The sequence below is a fragment of the Melampsora larici-populina genome (assembly GCF_000204055.1).
Source record: "Melampsora larici-populina 98AG31 unplaced genomic scaffold MELLAscaffold_38, whole genome shotgun sequence".
Classification (NCBI taxonomy): Eukaryota; Fungi; Basidiomycota; class Pucciniomycetes; order Pucciniales; family Melampsoraceae; genus Melampsora; species Melampsora laricis-populina.
Window position 1 is genome coordinate 45877 of NW_006768802.1, and position 27798 is coordinate 73674.

At 40.9% G+C, this 27798-nt stretch overlaps 3 protein-coding genes across 3 annotated transcripts; 2 read left to right on the forward strand and 1 right to left on the reverse strand.

Annotated features, from left to right (window-relative positions):
* Positions 1 to 7426: 7426 nt before the first annotated feature.
* Positions 7427 to 8268, forward strand: MELLADRAFT_90482 (uncharacterized protein; the record flags this gene model as incomplete). The annotated part of the gene is made up of 2 exons (XM_007413617.1): positions 7427 to 8151; positions 8229 to 8268. The coding sequence occupies 2 exons, from the start codon at positions 7427 to 7429 to the stop codon at positions 8266 to 8268; spliced, it is 765 nt and encodes a 254-aa protein (XP_007413679.1).
* A 6130-nt stretch (positions 8269 to 14398) lies between these two features.
* On the reverse strand, positions 14399 to 16601 carry MELLADRAFT_109618 (uncharacterized protein; the record flags this gene model as incomplete). Its single annotated transcript, XM_007413785.1, has 5 exons — positions 14399 to 14590; positions 14650 to 15107; positions 15176 to 15472; positions 15547 to 16237; positions 16314 to 16601. The coding sequence occupies 5 exons, from the start codon at positions 16599 to 16601 to the stop codon at positions 14399 to 14401; spliced, it is 1926 nt and encodes a 641-aa protein (XP_007413847.1).
* Positions 16602 to 26962: 10361 nt separating this feature from the next.
* MELLADRAFT_90484 (uncharacterized protein) lies at positions 26963 to 27700 on the forward strand (the record flags this gene model as incomplete). Its single annotated transcript, XM_007413618.1, has 3 exons — positions 26963 to 27271; positions 27356 to 27531; positions 27604 to 27700. The coding sequence occupies 3 exons, from the start codon at positions 26963 to 26965 to the stop codon at positions 27698 to 27700; spliced, it is 582 nt and encodes a 193-aa protein (XP_007413680.1).
* Positions 27701 to 27798: the final 98 nt, after the last annotated feature.

Here is a 27798-nt window from a genome sequence, read left to right on the forward strand (position 1 = left end):
ACAGGATCACCCGCCGAACCCAACTGCTTGCTCAGGAACAAGAACATCACTTGACAGGGACCCCGAACAATCGTCACCCTTGTTAAAAACATGTTTGGCCGCTAGAGAAGCCAAAGTAGCTGGCGTAGAAGTCTACAACTGTAGTATGTTGGTTTTTACTTTGAACTGAGTGTTGTACAATTTCCTTATGCCTCTCTCCTTTATGGACACGCAGACCGGTTTTACGGATTCACATTGCAAGAAATGAACCCAGTACTACTTCATGTTGTTCTGGTTGTTACGATCCTCAGCATCCTTGGCAATTTGTCGATGAATACCGCTACATGGCTTTTTGACTGTCTCAAGATCACAATCAAACTTTGGTTAAGCGGAAGAATCAACATCTTTCAACCCCAGATCTCTCTTACAAAGCCCGAGGAACTTGTCTTGAGTTGTATTCCTAAAACTATCACCACTGCAATCAAATGGCTGAATGTTGAGCCTGTTCTTGTTGAAATGAATTGCTGTCAATCTTGCTTTGCGCTCTACTCACTCAACTGTACCCCAGAAAAGTGTACTCATCACTACGCTCAAATCCCAGGTGGACCTCCCGAACCAGCTGACCAACACACTGAGACACTCTCTTCAGAACCTGCGTATGAGCCTGATAACTCGGATTTTGTAGACAAAACCTGTGGTCATCCGTTGCTGCATTTCAAGCACAGAAAGAAAAGACCGCTTAGGCGATACGCCTTTCAGAGACTTTCTGATTGGATCGCTTGTTTGCTCTCTCGTCCAGGAATTGAAGCCAGACTTGATGAATCCCTCAAAGAATCTCAAAAGGCCTTCAATTCAAAGGTAAAATGGAGTGACATCCATGAATCAAAAGTATGGAAAGATTTTCGTGGTCCCAATGGCAGTCAGTATACAGCTACAAGTGGAAACTTGATGTTTGCGATGTTTGTGGACGCCATCAATCCTTATGGAAATAAGATAAGCGGTAAACATGCATCAATCACATTTGTTGTCTTGGTATGTCTCACTCTACCACTTGACATTCGATATCAACCGGAAAACATTTTTTTAGTTGGAATTGCACCTGGCCCTCGTGAACCTGCACTAGAGCAGATGAATTGGATATTACGGCCAATTGTGACCGAACTGAAAGGTCTTTGGGACCCAGGATTACTCTTATCACGCACCCATCAATACAAAGATGGCCGTCTAGTAAGGGCTGCATTACTAGTATTTATAGCTGATATCCCAGCCCTTAGAAGATCATTGGGTTTCCCCAGCGCAACAGCAATTAATTTTTGCTCAATCTGTCACCTAACTAAAAATGAGATCAACAACTTAGATCAAAGTACTTGGCGAAGACGCACCACAGCACAGCATAAGATGTGGGCATACCAGGCGCGTGACTCAAAAAGCATTGAAGAACGAAAAAAAATCTTCAAAACTCACAGTATTAGGTATTTGGTATTAGTTGAACTCGAATACTGGGACATCATTGATTACCACGTAGTAGATTCCATGCATAACTTGTTGCTTGGTCTTCTGTCATGCCATCTGCGCAGATTCTGGTCAATGGAGGATATAAAGAACGACAAAGACAACCTACCTCCAATAACAAAAACAGAGCTTCAAGATCTTGTCTTTGAACACTCAGAGCTGCGACCATCAAATGACAAAGAAGTTCAGGAGTTTGATAATAAAAACGAGGAAGCAGATGGGGTTTCCTTTGGAGATATGTCTTTTGACAAAAATACCAACACCAGTGATGAGGATTTTGATCCACTTGGTGACTCCGGATGGAACGGAAAATGGGACGCACCACCTCTTGATGAGGTCATCTTTGATCAAAGGATGTTGCAATACATAAACTCTCAATTAAAACTAATCAATATCCCGAGTTGGATCAAACGTGCTATCCCAGTACTTGGAAAAGCATCATTCGGCAAGCTCAAAGCCAACGAATGGAGGAACTTATTCACTCTTCAATTACCACTTATACTGACTCCGTTATGGTTTGGTCAGGATCAAGTAAAGACATCTCTCCTGAAGAATTTTCTTCATCTTGTCTCGCTAGTCAATCTGGCCCTCAATCGGGACATAACATCAGATCAAATCGGAAGATATGAATATCATATCCAAAGCTACCTAAGTAGCTCGCTGAAACTATTTCAACACTGTCATCTTGCGCCCAATCATCATATGGCAATTCATTTGTCTGATCTCCTGAGACGTTTTGGTCCCGTGCGCGCATGGTGGTTGTTTCTTTTTGAAAGGTTAATGGGAGGAATACTGAAAGGTTGCCATAATAATCATATGGGTTGGTCTCTGAACATTTATCAACCTTTATATTAGATACAAAACTGACTTTTGAGGTTGATGTTTCCCTGAAATGCAATCAGGCGAACTCGAAATCACATTCCTGAAAAGATATAGCTCGGCAGGCAACTTGGCTGCGCTTTTGAAGGATCACAAACTCCCACAGCCTCTTGAAGCGTATGTTACCAGGCTTCAGTCATTGTATGAGCCAGAAGAGTGCCGGCCAAGACGACAGTCAAATGGAAATATGCTTCCAATTGATGACAATGTATTGGAATTGCTGATTGAACGATTGAATAGGCAAGAAGGAGATTTGTGTCAATGGATGACACCTGCGGATTTCTGTTTGCTGAGTGAAGACGACGCAATTGGGAAAGCCCCAGTGCAGGCTCGAGCATTCTTCCACAAACGTGTAACGCACATGGGTGTCTCGTTTTCAACTTTCTCAAGTAGTCAAAAGGATAGTTTTGTCGCCTTCAGAGTTGGTAATACCAAGAAAGTTGCTTATGGAAGAATCTTCTCGATCTTTACTCACTCAAAATCGTCAAAGGTCTCACCAAACTGTTTTCAAACTTGGGTACAGGTTCAGTGTTTCCCCGAAGTTCCATCAAGACTCCAAAAATATGATCCATTTAGCCTAGTAACAGCTCCAGATGCACAAATTCACCTACGTGCTTGGGGACCGACAAAAGACAGTCTTGTGAAACTAGAGGAGGTATTAACGCACTGTGCATGGATGATGTATAGACCAGGCCTGATTAACAAGAACCTCGATATACCTACTGTGGCTCTAGTCTCAACCGAAAGATAAATTGGTTTGTCAATATCTGTGAGATTCATTCACATATGATTAACCATCATTGATAGTGTTGATCACTTGTATCCGATGTAGTCTGCTCATTCTGAAGTGTAAGTAGCATTGAGTTCTCACATCTGCAAATTTCTCTCTGTGTCAAAGCGGTGCTCTATCAATTGTACATAATCCTTATCACATTGACTTTGGTAAAAAGGGTAGGTTCAGATCATGATCATGACCACTGAGCTCACGATCAGTCAGATTCCTGCTGCACTTCATCCCTCCAATCTATACCATGAAAGCGGTTTTTCTCTTGAATTGTTCATTCTACATTACTTTTTCCCAAGAAGTTCATTTGCTCTACATCCTAAAGTAGTCCATCGTTGTTTTTGATAAGTTGTTTATCTGCGAATGGAATATCTCATCAATAAATTGCGAATTGCGTGTATAATTTACATGCGTTGGGTATAAACATGTTTGTACTTACGCTGAATTGTGTATAGTGAAACGCCATGGATGAAGTGGGCTAGACATTTTCAAAAGCCGAGGTCATTCAAGGCTGTGTGGATGGCAGGTAGTATCAGTTCAGCATCCGCATTCATCAGTGCCTTTTCCTTGGCCGTGAGGCTGTCCCAAAATTTGTCGGAATAGCAGTCCCTGGGCAGGTTATCAGGAAGTGGAATCCTACTCAAAGGTGCATTCAAAACTCGGATACGTGGACGTGAGCGGCGACCACGAGGTGAAGAGGCGGTGCTTCCATTGAGGCTGTTTCTGCTGCGTTTTTGGCACTCGTCGAGGCGTGTCCAGATATCTCTTAAACTGTCACTGCGCCATTTGAGGTGTCTAACATGTATAGGTGTCTTATCTCCGGGTCCATCGTCCAGCGAGGGACTTTTGGGGTCTGTTTCATCATCACTGCATGTTGTTTTGATAAGGGGTAAGAGACTCCATAACTGACGGTAATCCATGACAGTCTTCTTTCGTGCTTTTCTGAGCTGAATGTCAAATTGAGCCTAGAGTCAGCAACAATTGAAGTGTTATGCTCGTTTAAAAAACTGACACGACCAACCCTTGTTGTACGCTGGTTCATATCTTCGGCGGCCTTCTGTCGATCAAGCTCCCACTGCTCCTTACGGTACCTGGGCAGAGCAAATAGAAATCAACAGTCAAGGTACAATTAGCTCAGAAAAGCACGAAAGAAGAATAATCTATGTAGTTGAGAAGTTACACATACCGTTTCTTCAAAGTTTGAAAGTACGTAGAAAAACATTTCTTGATGTACTCCATATTATTGTCACTCAAATATACCCCCGGATATTCTCCACAACGAACTAGCTTGACAAAATTTTTTTCCAAAATTCCCCAGAGCCACTTATTTTCTGGTGATAGCGCTGATTCAGAGAAATCGGGACGGAAACTTTCCAACCCAACCGAGTTCATGACCTTCAAGATCACAGCCATCTGCTGAGCAGTGGCATTTGGATGCCCAGGGCCATCCGGACCCTGGAGATTCGGATTGTACGCACTTCCATCGCCGGCAGGGTGTGGCACATCAGGAACGTCGAGAATAGCATCGAGGTCTGTCTCATAGAGCCACTTTTCCTTCTCTTCAGGGCATGCTGGAGGTGGGAGTGGACTTGTTTCGGATTTTCTACCCAGCATCACATCAATATGAAAACGAATGTAGGCCTTCCGTAAAAAATCAATAGATCAGATATGTGAACTATGACTGAAAGACAATGTACGTGACTTACCGATGTTCGCCCACCACGCGTCTTTTGCTTGTCAACTTTCTCACCATTCTTCTCTACAAGGTTTTCAACGACATGTGTTAAAGTCTTGAAGTCGTTGGCTAGGTTGTCAACCTCTTGCCTTGTCGCCAGGTACAAATTCTTCAGCTCTTTGTATCGGTCGCTTTCTTCTACACAAGGCCCTGAACACTATGAGCCCATCACTCTTTGCTCCAAATGTAAAGCTTCCACTATACAACAACTCACCTGAATGACCTGAGTTCTTGTCTGTTCTCTCTGATTTCGTATTTGCAGTATCTTGAGTGTTGAAGTTACATGATTTGATTATTTCTGAGCTTGTTTAGGAATCATGGTCGGAAAAATGAATACTTTGAGAAGCCAGCTCTGGTTCGTAGTTGTCTTGAGTTTCTTCTTGAGCTCTTTCTTTACCTTTACCTTTCTCATTATTTGAAACAGATGGCGCTTTCTCAGATGAGGCCGTTTGATCTTTTTGCGCGTTCGAGGATTCGTGATGCTGGAGACTTGGAGACACAGATTTCGACACCGTAATTGGGTTTGATGCCGGCTTGTCTGTCGTTGATTTCTCAGGATCAGCTGCGGAGTTTTTAATGAGAGTGTTAGTGCATCTTGTATCCAACTGAATGATCATACTAGAACGTTTGAGAACTGACAATACTCACCCTGACATGTTTCTTCTTGAGCTCCTCCTCTACCTTTACCTTTGTTCTTATTCTTGACAGTTCGCGCTTTAGAACATGAAACAGCGGGATCTTTTTGACCATTCGAGGATTCGTCGTGCTTGAGACTTGTTGAGACAGATTTCGACACCGTAATTGGGTTTGATGCCGGCTTGTCTGTCGTCGATTTCTCAGGATCAGCTGCGGAGTTTTTAATGAGAGTGTTAGTGCATCTTGTATCCAATTGACTGATCATACTAGAACGTTTGAGAACTGACAAGACTCACCCTGACATGTTGTTTCTTCTTGAGCTCCTCCTTTACCTTTACCTTTGTTCTTATTCTTGACAGTTCGCGCTTTAGAAGATGAAGCAGTGGGGCCTTTTTGAGCGTTCAAGGCTTCGTCATGCTTGAGGCTTGTTGATACAGATTTCGACGCCTTAATTGGGCTTGATGTCGGTTTTTCTGATGTCGATTTCTCAGGATCAGCTGCGGATATGTTCATGAGACTATCAGCGCATCTTGTAACCAACAGACTGATCATACTATAGTGTATGAGACTGGAAAGACTCACCCTGGCGTATCTGCAATCTTTCAGAAACAGCCGAGTCAGCGCCGGCACTTCCTCATGAAGCTGCTGATTTTGACATTTTCTTTCCGTGAACTACGCGACGAGTCTCGGGTATCATTACTGCAATGAAGTCCAAAAAAGAAAGCTTTTACTTGAGTCGCATTCTTTCATATCCATTGATGACGTACAAGGTGTCTAGAGCTTACTCAGATCTCTAAATTTCTCGCAGTTCCTGATTAAATCCGATTTGTCCATTCCCCAAGGGTCTACGCCTACTTCTGAAACCATCTTGAAAAGGTCCTGCATTTCAAAAGTTGAATAGTCGAAATGAATTTCTTGTAAGTCTGGTTGATCTTGGACTTCTGTTTGGGTCAAACTGATTGGTGTTGTTATCTTTTCGACTGTTAAACTTGAAGGAGAGGCCCTCGATTGCCTGAGTTTCTTCTTGTTTATGTGCTTGTCAAGGAGTTGAAGAAGGCGATCTCGGGATCCACTGGCAACCAAAACTCCGGGTTCTAGCGTTCCTTAGATTGTGGTCAGTTGACGTACATTGCTTATATTCTGAAAAGACCTCACCATCTATTTGTGGTTCATCTTGTAATCCACCCTTCTTCCTCTTCGTTGAACCAATAGGTGGATCAATTGGAGTTGCTGCATCATCATCCACAATCCGCTCGACCTCTGCTTGGATTTTGTTGTTCAGGTTCCTATTGTGGGTTATGCGAGAACTTATTCGCCGGGCCATGAAGACTAGTTTGTGAATCAGGGAGATAGAAGAACAGAGTCGTAATCATAAAACAAGGAAAAGAAGTGAATCAAGCTGGTAAAAAAATGTCTATGAGTACAAGAATTTGACCGGTGGATCAAGCTCTCCAGATACATAATTTCCCGGTGATCAACAAGCTTGTGCATATCTTTCAAAGGAGAATTTGTTAGAAAATTAAATCTCGTTGTGGGGATAAATCTGTCGCTCTAAGTGATAACAAGGCTACAATCCCATTACCAGAACCTTTGTGGGGGGTTAAAGCTTCTTCAATCTATGCATTGATATCGGAGTTTGACAATGAGTCACTAATTAGCGGTCTTCCATGCTTCCCTTCATAGATCTCTTTTTGGTTTCTAGACTGCATACAAGTTGGATAATTAATCGATTTGAACACAATATCGTACGATCATGGGCCTCAAGGGGTTTTATATAACTACGAGAAGGTTCTGGATGATCAGGTTGCTCATCATACTTATAATCAGAAAGGATTGTTCCAACCGGCTGCTTATCCAAATTCCCTATCTTCGCTCATCTCTTCTGATCAAATTGTAAGATCATGTCAACTCCAGTACAATTCCACATCTTCCTACCTAGTTACATCCTTCAATATGTTGTCAACGAACCTAGGCCTCGGATTGATTCTGACCTCTTTCTAAGCAAAGCTACTACCTCCCAAATTGTGGAGGTGATCCTTTCTTTTTATCCGTATTTTCGCTTTACTCAAAATGCGCAAGAAGATCACGAGCTACTCCTCAAGATCTTCGTGGAAATGATAGCCCCTCGTCTTTACTACATACTTATCCATGTTGGCCCCAACACAGACTATATCCAAGCCCAGCTTAGCCACCCAATTAGTATTATTCAACCGTCCATCAGATGGGTGAACTCAAGTGCTGATATCGACGCCGGACGGATCGATCACTTCAACGAGTTTTGCCTCCCGAACCTTAAAAACGGACAGTATCGTCTTGCGGCTGAGGCCATCAAAGAATTTGCCCGGAAGTTTGAGTATCTCAATCATAACGAGATCGGCGAAATCCTCAGTACTCACGACGATGCCCTAGAGAACTACCACGAGCTTGGCGGTAACCTTCAAGTTGCCTACAAGTCGATCGAAAAAATCAATCTTCAGCTACTTGAGCCCAACCTCTCACTTACCTCCTTTCAAGACCTTGAAAACAAATTCAAATTGGCCAACACCTCACTCAAATCGCATCAGGATGCCATGGAAGTTGCCACCAAAGATGCTGCTTTGCTTCATGCTTTGGCCAGTTATCATAAGTAAGCTCCTTGGTACAATATCTGTATCAACATTGAGAGTTTACTTATAGTTATGATATTGATCAAACAACTTGTAGGGAGGTTCTCGAAAAACAAGAATTAAATGGTCAAAAATAGTCTTATCAACAGACATGTATCTCAACAAATAACCTGGACTCAAGATACAATTCAAGTACAACCGGCATGATGAAATCAAGATCTTACAATCTTTGTTTATTTGGTTTCTTTCGCCCATCTTTCTCTTTCTCTTCGTTTCAATTTCTCATTTTTTCATGTTGGATTTGGGATTCATAAGTCAGGGGAGGATACAATGTAACTCAAAGATGGTTGTTTATTTTTATGTCATGGATGAAGTCAAAAGACTCTGAGATGAAGAAAACATTAGAATTAGTAGGTACAGAATCAATGTCGTAGTAAAGATGACTAGTTTTATTTTTGCCATGTTGCGGGTGGGTTTCATAAGAGGAGGAAGGATATGTTTTGAATTAAACGTATTTGTTCACTTATTTAGTAGGTATAGGATTGAAGTTGTAGTAGACCTACCTCGTATGATTGAAGAATGTTATACTTTCATCTACAACATACTGCTCTGATAAATTGAAACACAGAGTTTGTGCAAAACTCAGACAGAAGTTATGCAAAATTGAAAATACGGATGAGTGAGCCATATCATCATAACATTTAATCCCAAAGGCACTTCGCTTACAAAACTCGACAAAATCCACCATTAGCGTGATTTTCAAGCTTTGAACATGGGCAGAAACCTATCTTTGTGGATCGATTTGCATTCACCATCAACATCATCTTCAAATGGAATCATTTACCCGCCGCACTGCTACCCCTTTCCTCAAAACCATTTGCAAATCACCAATGCTGTGAATACTGTTGCACATCATCTGTATCTGCATGTGGAGTATACACATATTCATGCCCCATAATCACACAAACCATCCGATACTATTCAGCTTGGTGGAAATTGAAACCATCCTCAACCAATCAAAAACTCTTATCCTTGCATCTAAACAGAGATACGTTCCATGAGCAAGGTTGGTATCTAGATCTACACTACATCACAAAAATTCAAGCTAATTTTATCTTTTCTATACTTGATAGTGGTCAGATGCATGATAAATCAAATTGACTCATAATCAATTCACTACGACTCAACCCATCGTCGATCCTCTCAACTAAAACATGGCAGCAAGTGGCCCTGGGATCAAACAACACGGGCTCTCAATCAGTGGCTCAGGAGTGGGTCGTGGTCCTACTTCAAATTGTGTACTTGAACTCAGCTTTCATATTTTTCTATTCAATGTTCTTTTTGAATCTCAATGCTCACAAATGGAAATTGGTACCTGGTTACTCAGCTTTACTCGATGGTGGCCAAAAATGGTGTCAAAAAGGATATCAAGATCGAGCATGAATTGGCTCTAGATGAATGGATTTTGACCTAATAGCCTCATCCCAACTGCTGACTAAACTCTTGGTTTCACTTTCTGATTTGATTCAGCTCAAAAGACACTACAAGACGTGAAAGTGAATCTCATCTCAGTCCACCAAGAACTTTCTTTTTGGAAAGAAATGTCGGGTATCTTGATTCACGGAGCACATTGCTAATTCAAAATGTGAGTGATCAAAAGCTATCACTTTTTCCTCAAATCTATCCAGCCCTCTGGGGTGACATGTTTTTTTGAACCGCTTTCATACACTACGCCAAATTGCAAATTTACCGTGGAGTTTAGAAAATTATAGAGAAGCTGGCAAGGGTCAGAAAAATATGAAAAAAAATGGAAGGGCCCTTTGATGCATTCCGGTTGTCTGCCGTATTTTTTCATATTTTTATAACCACAATGCATATAACACTACACAAAATATAATATCTTCTGGGCAGAAAATATAAAACCCAACGCACAAAGATATTGAGCAATCTGGGAGAGAGACAAAAATACACAAAAATATGCATATTGTTCCTATGGTTGAGAGCTTTGATTTGCGTATTTTTTGTATCTTCAGTGTGAAAAGTGTTGATTGTACTAACAAAAAACCTCCAGGATTGTCAGATTACGGCCTGTAACAGATATTGGAGGGCATAATTTGAGTTCAACAATCCCTTATATCTTGGTCAATTCTTGGTCAAACCACTTGATTTTTAGTTCATTGGAAAGCCAAACTCTGTGACTATATCTTTCATTGAGACAGCAAATATGTGTCTAAGTCCAAAGAATATCTATGTGGCTATATAGGAAATTGTTTCAAAGACAAATAACTTTTTTTGTAGTGGAGCTACAGATTTGATGCGTTAACATAACACTCCAATGCTTTCCATGGCTTCTTAATGAACTAATTATCAAGTTTTTTGATCCAGAATTGCAAAAGATATAAGGGATTGTAGAATTCAACTTATGCCCTCCAATATCTGTTACAGATTGTAATCTGAGAATCTTGAAGGTTTTTTTGTTAGTACAATCAACAGTTTTGACACTAAAAATACAAAAAATATGCAAATCAAAGCTCTCAACTATAGGAACAATATGCATATTTTTGTGTATTTCTGTCTCTCTCCCAGACTGCTCAATATCTTTGTGTGTTGGTTTTTATATTTTTTGCCCAGAAGATATTATATTTTGTGTAATGTTATATGCATTGTGGTTATAAAAATATGAAAAAATATGACAGACAATTGGAAGGCATCAAAGAGCCCTACCATTATTTTTCCATATTTTTCTGACCCTGGCCAGATTCTCTATAATTTTCTATGTCTACTCAATTTTCTAAACCCCACGGTAAATTTGCAATTTGGCGCAGTGATAGCAAATGGCATTGGATGAATTGAGAGGGAAGAAGTTTGGGTGCATCTCGAAGAAGCAGACAAAAGTTAAGGACTTGATCTAGATCATGATGATAGACGGACTTCAATCTCGTCAACTCAACTCATAATTCAGTTTAACAATGTCGGTTTATCTCACGTATTAATAGGTGAATCTATTGTTCTTTCAAGCAAACCAAGAAATACCTCTGGCTTGTGTAGATTAGTTTCCATAAGCAAAAACGATACTTTCCTTCGAACTGTGATGTTCACAATCTATGGCAATCAGTACGAAAATCAAGGAGAACACTTGCCCTTAACCATCTTTCAGGTCTTGTCTTCAACCTCTGACTGAATGAATTAAAAAGGTGGACAACTGATGTCACCTCTCTATCACCCTCAACTTCATTTGAGCATCGGCTTCTTGAGCTAACTTTACATCATCTGATCGAGGTTTTATCTTGGATGAATCAACTGAGGAGAAAACTGATGATGTTGTACCGGAGTCAATCAGTTTTCAGAACAACGGAATCAAGACCAAGTGGTTAAGGCGTGAGTTCAAACTTGACTCCTTTAATCATGTTTCTAATAACACACACTCATTCTTTTTGTTTCATCCTCAAGAGTCTCAGTGTTGCAGTTAGAAGGAATCATTAAAACTTCTATAACTTGGATAGCGACTAAATGATATTTGAAATTGACTAAATCGATCTCTCGTGATGAATTCAAAAGTGGTCAACATTATCGAATTCAAATCTAAGTAAATTTTACTGATAATCATTGATCGAGTGACAACGACTTCAGTCTTCTTTTTATGAAAGGGGACATGGCTCAAAACGATTTCGCGCTTGTTGAACTCATTTTAAAGAATGCAGACGATCTATTCATATTCAAATCAAGAAATTGACTGATGAAGTAAAACTCAACTCATTAGATCGTTTATTATTTTTTGGAATCATTGATATCAATAGTTTGAACACAAGGATTTAAAGAAAGATGAAGATTTAGCATTTAACATTGCTCCTGAACTAGCCTTCATCAGAGTTGGTCTCTTTTGTATATGGTCATGAACTTATTGCTCAAAATTGGTTGAAAACTCCATAGCAGATTCTGCTTTTCATTCTATAAACAGTATCCAAATTGTTCACTAGATAAGTCGATTGATGGTGGAAACCAGGTGAGGTTTAACAAGACATTCAAAAAGCAGTACGAGAATTGACCTATGAGCTCAATGTTTTGGGATCCTAATGAAGAATCCTTTGACGCTCTCACAGCCCTTGATTGAGTATGTCCACTTTTCTTATTTCTTTCCTGACATCATATTGTAGCTTATTCTAAGAATCCCACCAATAATCAATGATAGGGTAAAGAGAGTCTAGGTCTGATATACACAAAGTGTTTCAAAGTTAAGCAAACAAATCACAATATCTCCAGTAGTATTGTGACATCTTTTACCCATTTTCTCTGATCTTACTTTCTTCACTATGTAGGCTGGTATCACACAATTTTTGTTTGCATTCATTCTTGATAGACATGATCCTAATTCATACTTGATGTCCAAGAGACATTGCCCTGGTTTATCACACACCAAGTCAGGTAGTAACAGTATTGAAGATTGGGTCAATGAACTACACTAAGAGACCCAAAAATTAATGGCACATGATCTCTTTGTCTATTCTGGTTACTTGATTCAAGTTTGAATATGAAGTAGAGCCACCATCACAATCACAATGTAACATCTTATCATCAATGACTTTAGCAGATCAAACCAGCTTATAATTTAAAAATCAAAATCCATTTCCAAAGTGATGATCAAATCCAATCAGAAAGTTTGTTTACCAAGTGTAAATAAATTTTATGTTCCATTTCATACTACTTCTTTACTTAAAACCAGATTAGAAATCTGTGTGGAACAGATCATTTGGATGATTTGATTGCAATTTTAATTCAAGTGGATCTATTCAACTGATTTCTGCGTACACCAACGGACCAACACTTGAATTGGTTTATTCTCAGTGTACACAGATACCTCTCAATAACTTTGTGGTTGGAAGATGTCAAGCAGTTATGATCTTCATTTGAGTTAAGTGTTTTTTGGAATTTGGCTGTTCAATTATGATTTTTGCATATCCATCTCATCAGTCTTTTTCATACCCACTGCTCAGGCTATTTGGGTTTGTGATGATCTGTGAAGTGTTTAGATTAATTTGTGTTATGATGTGATAGTGTGATCATTAAGTGTATGACATCATTGTGATTATGCTAATACTTTTCTCTGTATAATTAGCCTTATAACCTATTGTTGTAGTTCATATATCTAATTACGTTTTGATGTTAGATGGATGGGTTTTCTTCCTCACCTTTCCTATTCATTCTAATATCTTCATTCTTGGTAAGTTGTTTATCATCGCAATCTAAACCTTTCCTATTCATTCTAATTTCTTCATTCTAGACGTGAATCCATCTTATCAATTTGCAATGTATTGAATTACCACTTCAATACAACCACTTCAATACAGAAACCAATAATACCCCTCAATTATAGATGATTGAGGAACACTCTTGCAGAAACCCTTCTAAATCATCATTACAAAGCACCTAGATAGAGGAAAGGCTCATACTCTTTGTCAAGATTTAGGGCATTCGAGTCAATCATATTCCCAAATTGTGTGATACTTAAATATGCAATGCTGTTAAAGGCATAGTTTCCAGGGAGAAAGGTATTTCTACAAATTTGATTGGAATCATTTAATAAACCAAAAACTTGTTTCAAGGAAAACAAAAAGTATGTGTATATCATAGGCTGATCTTAGATATGCTTAGAAGCTGATTACTCTACTTGGATTTACCATGTTGAGAATCACCTGGAAACCTTGCATTGAATTCAGATCCTGTCATGGTAAACTCAGTCTTGATGCCCTGTTGATGTTTCTTTTGATAAGAATCACACAGTCTGTTTGGTTGCATTCCTAACACTGCATGCAAAGTGCTGACCTCATGGATGTGGGGTTGTGGTGACACCACACAAAACCCAAGGGGGGATCTTGCAAAAGAGGGGGGTTGATTGGGGGTCAGGTTTTCCTGCAATTGTAACAATCAAATAAAGATTCAAGACACCTACTACACTTTTTTTTATCGCTTTGTAAATCCTGTTTTGTCCAAGCATATTCAAGTTTCTCAATTTTGTGACTTCTCTGTTGCAAACAAATTTTGTCAGGTTGAGTTCACCAAGGTCAGTGTATATGTATGTGTATGGAATTGTGGGTTTGTCATGCTTTTGGGATTGCAATGTGTTTGGTTTATACATGACATGGCGGCTAAAGCGGCGCCCGCCGCCAACAAGTTGCTAGTTATCTTATCATGGGAAAGTAATATAAGAAAGACTAACCTTCGATCAACCATACGCATGCCAGTCAAACAACCATTGACGGTCTTGATAATTCAAATAAGTGCTTGGCCTTTGAAGTAATCATATGTGTAATGTACAAACGCATTTAAAACATCAGATAGTAACGACATTGGTGCTTGCAGGGTATTGTCAATCATGGTAGATATTGCTTCTGGTGAGTGATCAAGGAGCTCTTCAACTTTATAAGAATTGCCATCCTGGATCATGACCATATTGAAAACAACCTACAATATTTATACGATTAGTATCAATATTCAAAGGTATCGTGATATGCAAGACCCACCTGTAAAGAGTTCAACATCTTCTTTTGAGCAATTGTGACATTGTATTGCACAAACATATCCAGTTTGAATTCTTCAAGCAGGCATGAGGTTTGATGGTAAACAACTGAGTCCTCAAGGTAGGTGGCTTGATCACCACCTCCTTCAGTAATGATTTCCTTAGCAACAACTTCACGACATCCTCCATCAATATACAAAGTTGCCCTAAAAGAGCGATGCCTTTTCCCCTCACCAAAGAACTGATCTTCTTCAACTGCTGCTAAAGCCTCCCACTGACCAAAAACAAGAGGTTGAGAGTTTTCATCCAGGGAAGACTGAGTGTTCGATTTTGAAAGGGCCATGAGTATAGTGTTGCTCCAAGGGATGCTATTCCTCAATGGTCTTGCCAAATTGTCAACACTTGGCAAGACACCTCCAAATGATTGAATTGAAGAATGGGAACATAAGGCAATGTGGCGTCCTATGATATCAAAAAAAAGTTGTTAATTTTGATTGAAGATCAATGAAACAAAAATTTTCTGAACTGACCTATCCCAAGTCGTAATTGTAAAGCATCACTCCATGAGATGGTTGTGATAATTTGACCATCGCCAGCAGGATGACCATCCGGGAGAGGGGTACCGATTTCTTGAGGGAAAGGTGTATTTGCAATATCGTATTGATCTTCAGCAGCCACGACCGAGGAATTTGGTACTTCAAGAGGGTCAATGCCTTGATCAGCAAGCTGATGTATCCGCTTAACCACCAGTGATACACTTGTTGCTATGATAGTGGGCCATTTTGAAGTGGAAACAGCAACAATTGAAGATGTGTTGGTTGGTCGAACTTCAATGAATGGAAAAGAAAATCAATCAGTCCATAGTAGAACCCCAAGAAACCAATATAAAAAAATGACTTACTGTGAGTTGTCTCTGATTGACTACTATCATCTTCAGTTTCAGAATCCTTCAGTTCAGAATCACTGCCAATGTTTGAGCTGGGTGGCTTCATCAAAGCCAAGTAGGTTGCAGCGGCAAAAAATAGAGTGACCACTAGAGGCCCTGGGACCGATCGCTGACGTGGATTCCGCTCGGGAGATATAATGCTTTGTTGAAGACGATCTCCTGACATCATCACATCACGGATACCAAGAGAATAAAATGAAGAATCGAAATCGGGAAGAGCAGGTAATCGATCTATGCCTCTGTTTGTAGGGGGAAATATTCCGACTGAGGTCTTCTGGAAGTGTTTGATGGCTGTTTTCATGATCTTGATCTCCCAATCCGGATCAGTGAAATCGATATCATGCATATGCTGTGGGAGACTGTGTGACTTTGAACTGGTTTGTACATTATACTTGAGCTTAACCGCAATTGATTTCAAAGCTGGGGTGACCGGAGTTTCAACCTTCTTCTTATGCTGACGTCCAATTGCAGTCAGGCGTGGTATCTTCTTGTTTTCCTGAATCCTATTCAAGCGGATCTTCTTGGCTGCTGATTCTCCGTGTTGAAAAGCTTCTTCACGCTCCAATCCAACTAAGGAGGTTTGTGGGATCTGTGCTGGGCGTTTGTTCGGTCTAGAGGAGCCTGGGACAGGGGGGGGCAGGGATAGCTGGATAACAAGACAGTGATTGAAGTTGGGGTAAGGTGAAGCTTGATTGGATTGCTGATAATTGTGCTGGGTCGACCTCATCAACAAAGACAGGCAGATTGGTTGACTGAGATGTAGGCTGATTTTGTTGATTCTCTTGTGTTTTTCGCTGGCAGGGGCGACACATGCCTTCATGAAATTTGGCAGGTAATGTCATTCCACACCCGTCCTTGCAGTACTTCAAAGGTGGTACTGTTGAACGATCTTCGGCTGAATTAAGAGCGTTATTGTGTAGGCAGGCTCCACATGTTGGACAAGTTTTGGGATCCATGTACGGATATTCTTCAGTACAAGTGTCGCACATCGGAAGTGGTGTTGAATCCATGTTGAGATAAAACACAAAGGTGGCGATAACTTTGGATGTCTGAAAGTTTATTGGTGAGAAGTTGGTAACAATAGAGATGATAGAATGGGAAAGAGATAATAAGTGAATCGATAGGGCCAAGAAAAAAAATGTAAAGATGAGTGATGCGAATGATCCAATGAACGCTTGAAGCATGGATGAGATAAAAACTTACCTCGAATTGTTTTGCCAGGTGGGCGAAAGTTTCCAAATGGCAAGTCCAAGTATATAAGAAACGCGAACCCCTCTCATAACCTTACATTAATCTACCATGACCCACCCCCTGGATATGAAGCCAGGGATTTGAATGTTGTCGCCTATCATCATATTACACTAACAAACAAAGCACACCATTCATAATAAATGACGCTTAAAACTAGAGCTAAGAGGATATTCGATCGGAATGGATGCCATCAAAGACACATGCTACAAAAGATGTAAACAAAATTGGGTCAGCTGGATCAAGGAACACCGATTAAAGTTGTGCTTACTTTGTTCAGAAGTGGATGGAGTCACATTTATCCTTGTGATCGATTGAGATGCGGATCCAATACACCTGAGGGTGGAGGTTCTGTTGATGAAATCGAAGTTCTTCCTAACCTGATGATGTTACAAGTCCGGTTGTACGCATCAAAAGGCCACCAGAGAGACAAACCTCCTGAATCCGGTCAGGTGCTGGTCTCCCTGGCTGGAATAGTTCGTTGAGGCCGGAGTCGGAGCTGGTGAAGAGAATCAAGGAGCGGTGTTCAAAATGGAAAGGGTGGGCTTTTGGGTGTACAGTAGTGCCACACCTGTACATAATTTCTCACATATGGCAAGCATAATGCATAATGCATAGCGCACAACACATAGTGCACAGTGCATAGGATGTGGTCCTCGGTCGCAACTCTCGTCCTCCATACCTGGAGGCATTACAATGATTGGGAGTTGAAAATTTGCTGTGAATGCACTCCATATCATCACTGATGTTTGACCACTTTGAAAAGTAGGAGCTAGACAGTCAACAAGGTACTTTTCATGAGGCATTCTCCAGACTAAAACTTGTCTGCAGTTTTTGCCGATTTCAAAGTAGCACTCATCTGTCCAGATTACCCTGTTCCAGTCTTCAACAGTAAAGTGTTGGTACTTTTTAGCAAACTCTAGCCGTCTTTTTTTGTGTGTGTCATTGAGGGCTGGCTTCTTGGCCGCTACACATGAATGTATCCCAAGTTTGTGGATTTCTCGCCGGACATGTTGAGCTAACTTTTGTGGGAAGGAGCTTGGTGATTTCAGATAATGTTGCCCTTCTGTTTTTCTTGAGGATTTGCTTCAAGGATTGTTCATTGTGTTTTGTGAGTTTCTTTGGTCGTCCAGCGTGATTTTGGGTAGTTATCTTTGTTAAATTTCGATTCCAATATTACCATCCTATAATCTCTTAACTACCATTTCCGCATTGGTCATAGTATCTTACATTTCCTTTTCTTCTCCTCAACATCAATTCGCATGTTTTACTTGTCCCAAAGCAGCGCATGAGAGACGCAATCCTGATTATACCTAACCTATGTCTAAAAGAACTACTGCCGTATAAAGAGCCATTGTTTGTGCTACATCATTGTTTTTCCTCACTCAAACATTGTCATCTTTTATCGTGCCACCTTCCAACAGGTGATTAGTTCTTTCCATCACTCCTTAGTGATCTCTTAGCCATAGCGCTCTTCTTAATCACTAACTCGTGATTCTTATCAGGTCTGCATATAGTTTATATCTTTTTCTCTTTCATTTCTCTTAATGCTGCTCATGGAAATATAATACTCAAACATTGTCATCTTTTATCGTGCCACCTTCCAACAGGTGATTAGTTCTTTCCATCACTCCTTAGTGATCTCTTAACCATAGCGCTCTTCTTAATCACTAACTCGTGATTCTTATCAGGTGATTAGTTCTTTCCATCACTCCTTAGTGATCTCTTAGCCATAGCGCTCTTCTTAATCACTAACTCGTGATTCTTATCAGATCACCTCTGAATTGCCTACTTTATTAGGTTATGAGCCCAGACAACTCATCTTAATCAGATTCAAAGCGCTACTCATACTTCATGAGCGACGGACCAGCTACATCCGCACCATCACCTACATCAACTATCACCACTGAAACTCACAACCACATTACCCAAGTAATGTCAAATCACAACTCAGCCAACGAAGCCTCTCACATTGCTCCTCTGGAGCATGATTGGCAGCGCTGGTCACCTCTCATGCAAGCCCACTTCATGGAAGGTGATCTTGACGGAATCGTTGACGGTACCGAAGAAGAACCGGCTGAAGATGCTACTGCTGCAATCAAACTCGACTATGTTCGTCGACGTAAGAAAGCTGCTGGTTTTATCTCTAGAAAGCTAAGCCCTGAGAATCGAGCTCTTGTCATTAATGCCGACAACATTAAAGATCCCAAAGCTATCTGGGATGCTTTAGTAAAATTATATGCTTCAACCAAAGCTCGTAACCGTGCTCATATTCTTGGAAAGTTTCTCAATCTTAAATGCTCCAACAACCATCTTTCTTCGTTTCTTACTGAATACCGTAAAATCACTCATGAGATGACTGAAGTCTCATTCAAGATTGATGATGACATTTTAGCGCATATGCTATTATAAAAACTTTCCTCTCGTTATCATTCTACTTGAGACTTACTAGCTCATACTGCTGAAACCGCCGACACCCTGCTTACGCTTGATCAAGTCTTTGAACACCTTCAACAAATCGTACTTGACTATCAACCTTCCAATGCTTCTGTCTCTCCACCTGCTGCTTTAGTTGCTCAACGAAGAACTCCTACCTATGAACGCTGTTTAAACGGAACTCACAATCCTTTAACGTCTCATTCGGAAGATCAATGTTTCCAAGTTCATCCAGAATTAAAACCCACTCAAAATAATCGATCATCTAACCGTGGCACTGCTAACTCCACCAACACCATCAGCGGTACGGTTCTTGCCACTTATGTCTTCAATGCAACCTTAACCGGCAAACCAGTCCTTGATTCCGGTGCTTCTCAATCCATGTTCAGCGCTAGATCTAGCTTTGTTAGTTATCGACCTTGCCACGCCGCCATTCATGTCGCAAACGGACAACAAATCTATGCGGTTGGAACCGGAACTGTCTCCGGAACTCATGATGGAAAGACCATCTCAATCACTGACTGTCTCCACGTTCCTCAACTTGCAACAAACTTGGTCAGCATGGTTTCCCTGGTTCAAAAAGGCTGCTCTTTCAACTTCTCTCCGGATTCTAGTTTCAATGTTATTGTTGATTCTAATGTGGTACTTACTGGGGACACCAAGACTGGTGTTATGGAAATTAATTTCGATCTGGGAAAGTCCTCTCCACTCTCACTCACTGCATCGACTCAAATTAACGCTAGCACTCTTCACAGGCGCCTAGGCCATCCTGGACGGATTCCGTTCGAGAAAGCTTTTCCTGGAGTCCACTTCCCTGATCCTTGTGAACCGTGCATCTTGTCTAAAACTCATCGCCTCCCATTTAAAAGCCATCTTCCCAATGCCTGTGATTGTTTATCTGTAATACATAGCGATCTGAGTGGTCTAATTTCTCCTACTTCCCTTGGCGGCGGCAAATATTACTTTAAAATCACTGATCAAAAGTCCAACTTTAAATTTGTCTATATTCTGCAATCAAAATGTCAAACTTTTTCTCACTTTGTGCAATTCAAATCACTTGTCGAGAATCAAACAAATCTTCGAATTAAAACCATGGTCAATGACAATGGTGGAGAGTACACATCCAATCAATTTGCTGAGTTCATCAAACATGAAGGCATTCAAATGAATTTCACTGCTCCGTATACGCCTCAACAAAACCCTATCTCTGAGAGCGGCAATCGCACAACAACTGAACGCTCAAGGGCTCTGCTTAAGCAAGCTAGTCTACCTCTAGTCTTTTGGGCGGAAGCTGTCTCGACAACCGTCTATTTATAAAACTTAACTCCTATTGTCAGAGATAACTTTACAACTCCTTACGAAAATTGGTTTGGGAAGAAACCGACTTACTCACATCTTCGTGTGTTTGGTTGCTTGGCTTATGTTCACATTGGCAAGGAGCAAAGATCCAGCAAGTTTTCCGACGTAGCTAAGAAAGGAGTCTTCCTAGGTTATCAAGGAAGCATGCACAATTATCGTATCTATCTTTTTGATGAACATCGCGTGATATACAGTCATGATGTGGTCTTCAACGAGGAAATTTTTCCCTTTTCTGATCCTGCCGTCTTGTCTTCCTTTAATGATAAATTTGGAAGCTATGATGCTGTAGAGCTAAAAGAACTGAATGATGACTTTGATGAATCTGTCGAACATCTTTCTCCTGCAACTCCTATCCATCCACTCTTCTGTGATGAAGACATGTCTACTCCCAGTATTCCTCTTGTTTCGACTACTTCTCCCATTCCTGATGCTCCTAGACCTTCGACTCCTATTCGTGAATCACCAGATCCTGAAATCCTACCTGAACCTGAAGTCACTCAAAACGATGTTATCACTGATCAACCTGACGTCAACTCTAATCGCACGACGGGAAGTTCATCAACTCGACCCTCGTTCACCATGGTCCCAGCTAATCAACCAGCTCCCAAGGCAATCACCAGCTCCATCGACCCTTCCAACATCATTACCTCAAGACGAAGAGCACATTTAGTCACCAATTCTCTAGTCTCCATGTGTCGAGCCAACCTGGCTAATCTCAAGTCTGAACCTTACTCCTATCGCGAAGCAATGAATAGGCCCGACTCGATTCATTGGAAACAAGCAATTGAAAAAGAGCTGAGCAACTTAATTGAGATGGGCGTCTTTACTGAGATGGAACTCCCAGAAGGAGCACACGCATTAGGTACAACCTGGGCTTTTCGACTTAAAACCGATCAAAACAATGTTATCATCAAGCACAAAGCTTGACTATGCGCCCAGGGATTCTCTCAGATTCCAGGATTAGATTACAACGAAACCTATGCTCCCACTGGCAGAGCAGCAAGTATGAGAATTGCACTTAGCGTTTGTGGTATTGATGATTTGGAAGTCAGACTCATGGACGCGGTCGGTGCCTTCCTGAATGGTATACCAGAAGAGGTACTTTACATCAAGGTTCCGCAAGGCTACACAACAAAACTCAAAGGCAAGAACATAGTCCTATTGTTGAATCGATCGCTTTATGGTCTCAAGCAGTCGCCCAGATGCTGGTACAACATGGTTAAGGCTTTCTTTTTATCCATCCAATTCTCTCCTTCTAAATCCGATCCGTGTCTCTTCGTTTCCGATGATCCCTCTTGGTGGTGCTTCGTTCATGTACATGTTGATGACATGCTCATCATGGGTAAGAATACCGAACGATTCTCAAGCCTCATACAATCTGGTTTCAAGATGGAGGATATGGGTGACTGCTCCTTTTATCTCGGAATGCGACTGGAACGAGACCGTGCGGCTAAAACTATCACCTTAACTCAAGATAAGTACATCCTGGCCATGATCGAGGAATATGGCATGACTGACTGTCATCCAGTCACGACTCCAATGATACCTGGTACCTATCTCTCTCCAGCCTTGGACGACAATCATCAACAGTTTCTCACGACTGGCCTCAACTACAACCGAGCTGTGGGCCTCCTCAACTATCTTGTATTGTGCACTCGACCAGACCTGGCGTTCGCAGCGGGCCAGCTTGCTCAACACTTGAAGAAGCCCGGTCAAGAACATTGGGCTGCCTTCAAACAAATTCTACGTTATCTTCAAGGTACTTATCAGGAAGGTTTAGTTTTAGGGGGGGGAACCATCAATTTAAAAGTTTATGCCGATTCAGACTATGCTGGCTGTCCTACCACTCGTCGGTCAACTTCAGGGTTTGTGTCAAAGGTAGGTAATGGATGCGTTAGTTGGCGATCAAGGAAGCAACCTCCGGTGTCAACATCATCAACTCAAGCTGAATACCGTCCTGCATATGAAGCGGCTCAAGAAACGGTCTTTCTACAAAGAATTTTAGAAGACTTAGGATGTCCTCAAAATGGCGGCACCCCGTTTTTATGTGATAATCAGAGCTTGTTAGCATTACAGAAAAACCCATTATTTAAAGACAGGTCAAAACATTTTGAGGTACATCTTCACTGGATCAGAGAACAGGTAGAAAGCGGTATTATCACTCCCACATATATTCCCACCAAAGAAATGCTGGCTGATGTATGCACCAAGTCACTTCCACGTCCACAACATGAATATCTTACGAATCTAATTAGATCATAGGATGTTTAGATTGAGGGGGGGTGTTAAATTTCGATTCCAATATTACCATCCTATAATCTCTTAACTACCATTTCCGCATTGGTCATAGTATCTTACATTTCCTTTTCTTCTCCTCAACATCAATTCGCATGTTTTACTTGTCCCAAAGCAGCGCATGAGAGACGCAATCCTGATTATACCTAACCTATGTCTAAAAGAACTACTGCCGTATAAAGAGCCATTGTTTGTGCTACATCATTGTTTTTCCTCACTCAAACATTGTCATCTTTTATCGTGCCACCTTCCAACAGGTGATTAGTTCTTTCCATCACTCCTTAGTGATCTCTTAGCCATAGCGCTCTTCTTAATCACTAACTCGTGATTCTTATCAGGTCTGCATATAGTTTATATCTTTTTCTCTTTCATTTCTCTTAATGCTGCTCATGGAAATATAATACTCAAACATTGTCATCTTTTATTGTGCCACCTTCCAACAGGTGATTAGTTCTTTCCATCACTCCTTAGTGATCTCTTAGCCATAGCGCTCTTCTTAATCACTAACTCGTGATTCTTATCAGATCACCTCTGAATTGCCTACTTTATTAATTTTACCGGTTCTCTTGAACTTTGAAATCACAGTATATACCGTTGTTGGTGGGTAGCCTAATTCAATTGCAATCTGCATGCCCCGCAGGCCTCCTTCATGCATCCCAACAATCCTAGCCTTCTCCTCTGGTTTCAAAGATCAAGTTCTCATGATTTTCAGGATGAACGTGATGTGTGAGTTGTGAGGAAACAGTTTTCAAGAACAACAGTTCTCTGGGCTGAGGTCAAAATACATTAATATTTACGTAAAATTTTGGTAGGGGACTGTACATACATACATACATACGTTGGGGATCAAGGGGGTCAGGTTGTGGGCGCGCTGAGTTTTTGGGAGGCGCGTTTTTTAATGACAAAAATGGCTAAAAGATCAACATATTTTGTTATTTCATCATTTTAAAGTCTAAAAAAGTGATTTAGTCATAGTCTATATCATCAGGGTTCCATGGTTCACCAGAGCTATCTACCACAGAAGCATTGACATTTGAAGGCGAGACAGAATGGACAGAATTGATGTCAAAAATATCAAAATCAAATAGGGTATTTATAAGCCCATCAAAACCTAGATTCATTGGCAAAAGAAAGGGATCAATGGGTGCATCCTCAGGAAGAAAAATTCCAGTCTCAAATTGTTTGAGCTCATCAGGTCCCAAAAAGCCTCCAGAAGTGTCCTCCGAACTGTCTTTGACAACTTCGATTTCAGCGCCCGTGTTGGATTCCTCGGGTTTGGTGTGATTTAATAAGGTGAGCCTCACTTGCGAGATCATAGTGAGATGAGTTTTGGTTAGTCGTGATCGGTTTTTGGTCTTTGTTGCCCCCATGTCCGAAAACAAACTTTCGACCCCTGCCGCATGAGCTACAAGCTCAAGTACTTTGATCGCAAAAGTCTTTAGTTGAGTGGTTTGGAGGGTTGAGGGTAGGTTGAGCCAGTAATCAAGTGCTCGTTCATCTGAGAAGAAACAAATCAGTGGCACTCGAAGCAGGACCGAAGGCAAATGTAAATAACTGACAATTCTTTTTACTAGGAAAAAGACCTGTCCCATCGAGGTAAAGTTGTGCTTGATCCTTCAGATTAATACAGTCTGCCTTTGAGTATCCTCAGAGTTGAGCTAATGTGACAAGCATTTTCTTGATGACCTTAATTGGATACTCTCCTGATACAGCAACTTGACGATAAGCAGGGCTGAGAAAGAATGCGATAATGTAAATTGGTTCATTGTATACTTTGGCTCGTTTATCGACATACAAGAGACATTGTTTTTTGAAATCGATGTAATTGGGCCAGACCGACACGTCGATCTTGCTGATAGATAAGTAGACACCTAAGATCTCCTTCCATATGTCACCAAGAGAGGTTGTGGCACGTTCTAGACGAGCCAATGCATCGACTACAGGCTTGAGAAACATCACAAGAGCTTTATTTGCAGTAAAGTGATCACGCGTACGAACAATGTTCCAAACTTCAGGTGGCATGCTCGGAGTCGAGATCGATCGGTCTTCAGCCATCTCAAAACATTTCAAAAGTCCGAGTTCATGCTCATCAACAGACAGGCACACCTTTGCAAAGGTGAACCATCGAGTCATACAGGCTGATTGTAAACCATGCTTTACCTCATTTTCTTTCCTCCAAGAAGCTAAGTGTTCACTGAAGAATGCGGAGGAATTGAAGTAATTAACTATTTTTTTATTTCCATTGACAGCTTGTACTATGAGTGGGTGACTCAGTATGTCCTTTGCAAGGTTGTTGAATGCATGTAAGACACATGCTAATCCAACAACATGCGGATGAGCTTTGTTAATAAGGGACTGATTGTAGTAGCAATCAAAGATTAGAGACATGTCCAAAAGGTAAGGAATGAACCAAAAGAAAAACAAAAGACTGACTCGAAATTTAACCATTGAGGATGGCGAGTCACACTGCGAATATAATGTATTTTTCCGAGGTGAAAAATGATTACATTTATTTCACAAAATGATTAAAAATGCATTAATTCTGCATTAATTCTGCATTTTTCTGCATTAATTCTGCATTATTAATCATTTTGTGCATTAATGTCAATCATTTTTCACCTTGGAAAAATACATTATTTTTCCAGTGTCAGTAACAACTGCATTGATCTGATCCCAATTAACTTCAGATCGTGCCAGAGTTTCGTCGAGTGCCAAGACCAAGTTTTCAGAGGTGTGTCGGGTCTGGTGAAGGTCTAGTGCCTTGATGAAATGCTTGACCTCAGTTCCACATAAGATTAGGACAGCGTATACACTGTTCCTTCCAACATCAGTCCATCCATCTAGAGATACTGTAAGACCGCTTTGTTGTTTAAGATCTTGGCGCATCTCAATCACACATTTTGCATGAAGCTTGGGAAGAATCCAATCCGTCATCATATATCTAGAGGGAGTATTGTATGCGACAACCGAAAGATGTTGTTGAAATAGTTGAAAATGTTTGTTATGGAGGAAAGCAAATGGAATATGACCTGTTATCAAAGACCTGAGAAGGATCTCATATAACTCGTCACACTTCTTCTCACTTCTTTCACTGAAGTGATGAAGGTTGTTCTTGTTCTTTGTAAAGTCAAGATGGATCTTTTCTTCAGGAGCTACTGAGGGAGGGATGACAGGAGCAGCAGAGGATGAAGTAGATGCTGGTTGTAGCGTCTTGTTGTTGTCGTCATTGATTAGTTGCCAGTATTCGGATAACTTATTGGCTGGTATTGATTTGCATTCAGTGGTCATATGGGCCTGGAGATAGGAAGGCTTCCCGTCCATTATTTTCTGACAATATTTGCATCGGGCTGTCCGTCGCGCCGCGGTTGAATCACGTTCTTCAGACATCTCAAAGCCAGTCCATCGTATAGTGCAGGTGTTTGCCGGTGGAATCCACGTGTATCTCTTTGGTGAACTTTTAGAATTTGAGAGCTTTGGCTTCAATCGTCGGTCTTTTGGCATCGTGACTTTATTCTGGGATTGGATGGAGGGCAGATCACAATTGGTAAGTGGGAAGTTGCAGTATACATCATCTTACATGCTCCCCCCAAAAAAGGCGCGCCTACCCCAACTTTTGAGAAAAAACCTGCGCCTCGGCGCGCCTACAATCAGGCGCGCCCAAGCGCGTTTTTTGCGCCGCGCCCACAACCTGACAAGGGGGACTGAAGGTTGGGATGGATGTTGTGCGGTGCGAGTGAATCTTTTTTTTTGAAATGTTTGTTCGAAATGAGTCAAGGCAGATCACGATCGGACTTGGAGAATGGCTGCGGGTGGTCTATTGAATTCACGATTGATCCAAAATGAAAGTTGTGTGAGATATTCATCGTTCCTCGAGATGTGCACAGTGCGCGTGATTATGTACAAGAAAAGCGCGTCTAAAAGTTTGAAGCTAAACACAAAATTAAAAATTAAATTCAACACAAGCTCTCATCCAGAACACAAGCTTTCTTAAAGTTGTCTCTCGTCAAATCATCGATCTTCAAATCCAATCAAAATGTCTGACGCTCCCGCAACCAGTACGACTGCTACCAAACGAAAGTCAACAGGCTCTTCTACTGCTCCTAGAAAGAAAGCCGCAGTAAAGGATCCTCATGCGTCGGCTCGTGATCTGGTTGCGTCGATCAATGAATCTCCTCTTACTTTCACCTCACCTGAAGGAGATGATGAAGTACGAAAGACATTTGTGGCTATTGCTGCATATACCAAATCACTCGAACCAGTACGAAAGTCTGCATCGGATATCGAAGACGCGAAGGAACGATTGAATCGTACAATTGTGGGTGGTATAAAAAAACTTATGACAGTGAGTTCTATGACGATTTCCTCTGGCTTTATGATTTGTGTTTTTCTTTGATGCTTTACTGATTTTTGATATTTGAATACAAAGTGGAAACCTTCTTGCAAGACCGGTAGCGCTAAATTTTCACACGATGGGATTTGTACCGATCCAATGGTATTCGGAGCTCTTCTTGGACTAGATGATAAACCGAATTGGAAGATGAAAAAGTATACTATCAACGAAATTGAAAATATTCTTGGTGAACATATTTCAAAGGAGATCAGGTACAGAAAAACTAAAATTCTTTCGCTTTGAAGTTAATCTCTTCAAACTAATCAATTTGGGTTTTTCATCAGATATGATTGTTTATATTTGACTTCTGATGTCAATGTTCGTTGGAACGAAGCTACTGGTGAATTCAAATTCACAGGCTCGTATGGAAAGCCTGTCTGAAACAGTCTCCAACTTCCCTGTTCGCATCAACAGAAATTGTCTCGGTGAATTCATCTTCAGGCTAGGCTTGTATGAAAAATTTTGGATCAAAAAAATGT